The 7,320-nt window shown below is 35.8% G+C and overlaps 1 protein-coding gene across 1 annotated transcript; it reads left to right on the top strand.

Moving 5' to 3' along the window:
- Positions 1–630: 630 nt before the first annotated feature.
- On the top strand, positions 631–3,242 carry LOC137622493 (piggyBac transposable element-derived protein 4-like). The gene is made up of 3 exons (XM_068353098.1): positions 631–746; positions 1,059–1,140; positions 1,686–3,242. Exons 1-3 carry the CDS (start codon positions 631–633, stop codon positions 3,240–3,242), a joined length of 1,755 nt encoding a protein of 584 aa, XP_068209199.1.
- The last annotated feature ends 4,078 nt before the right edge of the window (positions 3,243–7,320 follow it).

The following is a 7,320-nucleotide window of genomic DNA, read 5'->3' as shown; positions in this document are numbered from 1 at the left end:
AATTATTTACCTTATTTTACTTTATTGCAATTTCTTGAATAAAATAGATATTTTATTTGCCATGTGAGTCTTATTTCGCCTTTCCATATGAAAATAAATTGCTGTTACTGTGTTTCAATGCCTCAAATTATTCGTTATTATATTATATATGATAATTATCCTGTCTGCAATATGCTCACCAAGCAAGTTAAATATTGTTCCTATACAAATATTTAACCTTCCGATCTGTCTACGAGACCGGCACGATCCTCGCATCCAGGTGAATTTATCTTCATTAGGGTACTTCGAGATGTTCCTCATGTCCAAACAGGACCTCCCTGCCAGGGGGCCAGGAAGCCATGTCATTGTTTATGCCACTGGTAGTGACATATAACGGAGATGTCACGGTCTCTAAGGTCGCCAGACCAAAGGAATATTGTTTGAAGTAGAAGGCACTTTGAAATGGGGAAAAACCAACGATACACTAATTCTCTGGTACACTTCCATCAGGACGTCATGGCTTGAGCCCAAAAAACGGATTTTGAGCGAAGCGAGAAAACTATTTTTGTGTGAGATGGCCATGACGTCCTGATGGACCCGCCCTTCTGGTTCTTGTTCTGACTGTCAGGCCCCTCCCTTTCATATTGTATCATGGAGGCTGGCAGAAATGCTGAATATGGAATGAAGAGGACGGACGTGACATCAGTCAAGATGGCAGACAGCTATGGCTGCCGTTTGTTTACTTCGCGAGGTACCGTAACAGTAATGTAGGAGGATAACTTTGCAACGGCTCCTCAGTTATCTTGCTACCTTTCCCCCTCGAAGCATAAACGCTATGTGGGGTACAGAGAGCCATGTGGCATGTCAAGCATACGTCCCCTGTTGATATACGATATCCTAAAGGAAAACCTTTAGGGTACTCGCACCAGAAGTTAGAATTTTGAAACCTTTGGTCCCTTTCGATCCTATCGGGTGATTTTTGTCCCAATAATTTCTTAAATTACACTGAACAGGGATTTAACTGCAGTAAATCCCATTGAGTGGGATATTTCAGTGTTTTAGGGTTTCCTTGATGCCAGACGTATGAAGAGAAATATAATGAACGCACCCAGCGCCCACGTGTCGGTTGTCAACGTCAACAAGGTAAAGCTTCTTGTAAAGGTGAGTGAAAATTTTACGTTTTTTTCATATCAGCATATACTAGATGACATCATCTTATGTTTAGAATCAAAGTTAACATATCCGTGAAGCTTTGGGATTCGATAGGTCTTTCCAAGGCTTTGTATTTTTTATATTATTTGATGTTTTCTTTCCTTGGGATGAAAATGTCCCATCAGGATTTTGGGGTAATGAAAATTGGGATAATATTATCCCCGCAGTGTTTTCTTTGATATGAAAAGAATATAACAAAACTAAATTTTTATTGAGAGTAAGTCCTTTTTTAGTGGCTGGTTGAGTATCTTTTTAAAGATTATAGTATGCAGGTGCACAGAATAGCCATCCTTGTTTACCTAACCTAACTTAGCCATTGTTTCCTTCCGATTTTCGACTCTAGGCTATATATATATATATATATATATATATATATATATATATATATATATATATATATATATATATATATATATATATATATATATATATATATATATATATATATATATATATATATATATTAAATATTGTTTTCTTGTGTTTTCTTGCAGATGAGTAAAAGAAGGCTAACGGAAGAGGAAATACAATTTGCACTGGTAGAGGATGACGACGATTATGAACCATCAGATGCTGACAGTGATGGAACAAACAATTCTTCTTCAGATGAATCACAGGATGATACAGTCACAGAAGAGGAAGACCTAGAAGCACCCACTAGCCCAGAAAATGATTCGTACAGACGTATGGAATATGTGTGGACTAAAGACACTACAAATTTTGTGCCTAAGCATGACATACCAGATAAGCATGACTGCATTGTAACTATGTCTGTAACAAGAGCTTCATCAGAGTTGGAAATCTTCCTAAGATTATTTCCAAAGAGTCTTTTTCTACAAATAGCACATTACACTAACGAGAGACTTGATATTTTGGCTGAAAAGAAGAAAAAAAATATTCAACACACATGTCTCTCAGAGTTGATGGTAATCTTCGGATGCACACTAGTGATGTCTTACAATCGAGTACCTGCCATGAGAATGTATTGGTCAAGAGAGTCCTCACTAAGAAATGAGAAAATAAGCGAGTCAATTTCAAGGGATAGATTTCAACTAGGTTTTTCGAAACTGTACTTCAATAATCCATGTAAACCAGCAGAATCTTCCAAGATATTCTATGTAGAAGATGTGGTGAGGTGCTTGAAAAAAACTTTTCTTGCTGCAAGAACAGACAGCACATTTCAGTCCATAGATGAAAGCATGACAAAGTTCAAGGGACGTTCCAGCATGAAACAGTATTTGCCTATGAAACCAGTGAAACGAGGAATCAAAACCTGGGTAAGATCAGACTCAAATACTGGCTATGTGTATGACTTCAATATCTATCAAGGAAAGGAAACACAAGTTATGGAAGGAACTCTTGGTGAAAGAGTAATCAAGATGTTTTCAGAAACAATAAGGGCACCAGAAGTATGCTTATATTTCGACAGATTTTTCACATCTGTTAGACTCATGTCTTCACTCCCATTTGCAGCAGTTGGGACTTGTATGCCAAATAGGAAGAATCTTCCAAAGCTTGACGTCAAACTTCAACGGGGAGAGTCAGAGATGTACGTTTGTAATGAAGGCATTCTGGTAGTTTCCTGGCAAGACACCAAGTTTGTCACGATTCTGAGTAATTGTCATAATACAGAAATAGGTGTGACGCAAAGAAAAATTAAAGATGGAACAAAAAAAGATCTGCAGTGCCCTGAAGCTTTTATATTTTATAATGATCATATGGGGGGTGTTGACTTAGGGGATCAAATGATAACTCTGTATGACCTTGACAGAAAGAGCAAGAAATGGTGGATCAAAGTATTTTTCAGACTTCTAATGACAGCGGTGTACAATGCACATGTTATTCACAACGAAATCAACCACAAGAAGCGCCCTTTCATTGACTTCTTAGTAACATTAGCAGAATCTTTGATTGAAGAGGGAAGGGAAAATCTGCCACAGAGAAGAGTACGAAGTTTAGGACGGCCTTCCAAAACTTCTAAGGAGCTGAAGAATGTTGACCATATGCCCGTGCATGAAGAAAGCTGTCGAAGATGCATAAGATGCTCTTAAAGGAAGAAAGAAAAGCGAACAAGGTATCAGTGTCAAACATGCAAAGTTCCACTTTGTTTACAATGTTTTCCTATCTACCATACATAAACAGTTGAGTAAAAGCCTCCCAATCATATAGTTATCAGGCTGTTTTTCATTTCACTTTTTTTCAAAGGAAAATATAATTATATTGCCTAAGAATTTTCAATGGTGTATGTGTTTAAGGGGCGGAGTGGTATGGTCACTGGCATACAGATATCCTGGCGAGGGTTCAAATCCCCGCCGGTCCGTAGTCTTTGGGCGGTTCCGCCTTGGGCTCTGATCCCGAGGTCGTTAAGAGAATCCAGACTTTAATGTATTAATATATATGGCTTATTTGAAATATGAAAGAAACACGTTTAAATGTGAAAAAAAAAATTATCATATATATATATATATATATATATATATATATATATATATATATATATATATATATATATATATATGTACTGTTTTTGTATAACCTTTGGAATATATACGAAAAAACAATTCTTCGATAAAATGTTTTAGTCACTATATAGCTAGTCTTTTCATACTTTTCTGGAAAGGGTCGTTTACTTTGCAATTCAACTTCGTTATTTCCCTCTGAAACCGACTCTCAATTTGAGGACCAACGAGAGAAATGGGTCTAAAAACTTTGGCAATATCTCAAAAGTGCCACTGCTCTCTTTATGACTCTCTTATGAGTAGGAATTCCGTTCGAGATTGGTCGATTTTACTGACACGACCGAGTTTCATAGTTATTTAAAAAAAAAAAGAATAAATATTCTTCACATACAAGTGCATCGGAATGGTAATATTATTTTTAGCTACTAACATAATTATCCATGGGAATATCACTGCACGAAAAATTGGTAAAATGGTGAAATAAGGAGAATGACAATGATAGAAAAGATTACGAAGATGATAAGAGTGTCACGACTAAGATGGTGTGGGCACGTGTTGAGGATGGGTAGTGAGGAGGGAGTGAGGAGAGTGAGGAGGAGGCAGAAAATTAGATGGCAAGATAATTTGAAGGATGATATGGAGAGAAGAGGTTTGGCGGAAGAGGAGGCCTTTGGTAGAAGGCATTTGAGAGGGCGCATCATGTAATCGATCCCTTAATGTAAGGACAACGGTGGGAAAAAATAAAATCATCCAGAGTATATACAGGGGAAAACTAAATGAAAAGGTAGGAAATATAAGATTAATACAAGAATGTCTGCTCAGAGGAAATTAATTAGAGCAGATAGTGGTAAATCGTTGAGCAAAAGTTAATATTGTAACGTCCAAGAGAATTTCCAATGATACCAGAAAGAATATAATGCATGAATGGGTTGCCTGGGGTGAGCTGAATTCCATGATCTACAGTGGTTAGTTTAAGGTTTTAAAGGTCGGTCATAAGCGGCACAGACAAGGGATAGGAGTATGTCCTTTCAACCAACCATATACAGTAAATACTAGAGTATGTGACCCGTCAAATATGCTAACTTTCACACATACATCTACACACGCACACGCACTGCCATCTCACCAAGGTATGACTCCTTTCCCTATCCCTAGTCGTGGCTCGGGAAAGGCTAAGAGATGAGCGTGAATATATATATATATATATATATATATATATATATATATATATATATATATATATATATATATATATATATATATAGACAGACGCTTGCTCTTTATTACATGAATATATATGGATGATGATCGTAGTGCTTAACCCCTTTTGCACCCAAGCTAAGACCTGGGAGGACCAGGCAATGCTTGGTAAAGACTCAGCAGGTAGAAGAACAAACTTCATCAAACACCCCATTCTTAGTTCAAAAGTAGGAGGAGTTTGTACACACTACCAGCAACCATCGGGCTACAGCGGGTCCAGAATTCCTGTCCATATAGCAAGGTAGGGAGGTTTCCAATAGGCTACAACAATACTTATGATAGACACCTTTTGTAGGTTAATGAATCATTTGATTGTAAATATCTTTTTCTATCCAGTAATTGAATAAGAAAATTTTATTATTGATTTCAACCTTATGAAGGTGTTAATATTAATCTTGAACATAAAAAGACGATCGGACGATACCCTTATATATATATATATATATATATATATATATATATATATATATATATATATATATATATATATACATATATATATATATATATATATATATATATATATATATATATATATATATATATATATATATATATATATACACACACACACATATATATATATATATATACATATATATATATATGCGTGTGCATGTGCGTGTGCGTGTGTGTGTGTGTGTGCGCGCGCGTGTGTGTGTGTGTTTGTGATGAATCCTGAGATTAGAAATATGAAATTTACAAGTCAAAACATAAAACATTTATGACACTCTTTAAAGAAAAAGTTTACCAACGCTGTCATCGCCTTTTGATGCAATAAAAATGACAAACACAACAAAAGTAAATAAGTAAAGACATGAACCTCCTTAAATAAAAGTAAATGATAGTTTTCCTTGATATCCATATCAAATAAAAAGCAACAATATCTTTAACTATTTCAGTCTCTATTTGAAGATACGGAATAGAAGATGCTGTTTTTGCTTTATTCATCATTATGATGTGGGCGAGCTATTCAGAAATGAGCTTCGAATTTGTACGAAATATAAAAAGCTCTTGAACATTCGTGTTATTGCCATCAATAGATTGCTTCACGAGAGAGAGAGAGAGAGAGAGAGAGAGAGAGAGAGAGAGAGAGAGAGAGAGAGAGAGAGAGAGAGAGAGAGAGAGAGAACGTATTAGCAAAAGTGTTTTTTTTTTTTTATTTCCCCTTTGTAGAAAGGTCGAAATTGCCATAATTCAGCAAACGATTAAAATAGAATTGTGTAATCCATACAATATTGAGGAACTATTTCTCCCTCGACATCTTTACTTGAATTTGATAACAAAGGGATTAAAAAGAAGAGATGCTGAGAAAGACAGGTGTTGTGAAGCGACTGTTTATTCGACGGTTTATTGATAGGGAAATCGTAAATCCAAATAAGATCCCCTTTGAAATTGCCTTGAACTTAAGATTATAGTATCGATGTTGAGTTGGAAGATTCAGATGACGATTAATTTACTGAATTTTTATATACATATTATTGCATGAAAGAAAGAAAAGAGACATTATCTCTTTAACCTTTAATGTACCTCTCTCTCTCTCTCTCTCTCTCTCTCTCTCTCTCTCTCTCTCTCTCTCTCTCTCTCTCTCTCTCTCTCTCTCTCTCCTCCTCCTCCTCCTCCTACGACCATTGACGCAAATGCATTCGGTTAGATTTCGCCAGTCGTCTCTATTTTCAGCTTTTAAATAAACACTTCTCCATCCATTATCTCGTACTTAGTACTTCATAGTCCTCAGCCATGTAGGCCCCTCTCTTCCAGCTTTTCTAGTACCTTTTGGAGCCCAGTTGAATGTTTGCTGAACTAATCTCTTTTAAGGAGTGCCAAGAGCATGCCCAAACCATCTCCATATACCTCTCACCATGATCTCATCCACATATAACCCTCGGATAATCTCTCTTATAGTTGCATTTCTAATCATGTCCTACAGTTTGACTCCCAATATCTTTCTGAGGGCTTTGTGATCAACTATATAAACCTGTTAGATATTGTTCCATTGTCATACAACGACAAATGTGCATACAGTAACATCAAAATCAATAGAATTATATCTAGCCAGGTTTTTATATGTAATTTCAGGTTATTTGATTTCCAAATTTTCTGATTTGCATTCTTCAATCATTAAATAAACTCCAAATTCTAAAGACACTATATTAAAGATCTTAGTTCCTAAATATTTGAATAATTCTACCTTATTATTCCTTACTACTTCCAATGATATTTCATATACCATTGCATATTCCTTTCTCGTCATCCCTGTCTTTCTTCTACTTATCTTGAGTCCAAATCAAGGAACAGGAATATTTGAAAAAACTCAAGCATTTTGAAGGAAACAGAAGAGGTCACTAAAACATTTGGGCACCCTCATTATTTCTATAGACAACTCGATAGATTATTGTAGACAGGGCTG

Source organism: Palaemon carinicauda, chromosome 29 (genome assembly GCF_036898095.1).
Source record: "Palaemon carinicauda isolate YSFRI2023 chromosome 29, ASM3689809v2, whole genome shotgun sequence".
Lineage (NCBI taxonomy): Eukaryota > Metazoa > Arthropoda > Malacostraca > Decapoda > Palaemonidae > Palaemon > Palaemon carinicauda.
This window is presented reverse-complemented; position numbering and strand designations above follow the sequence as displayed.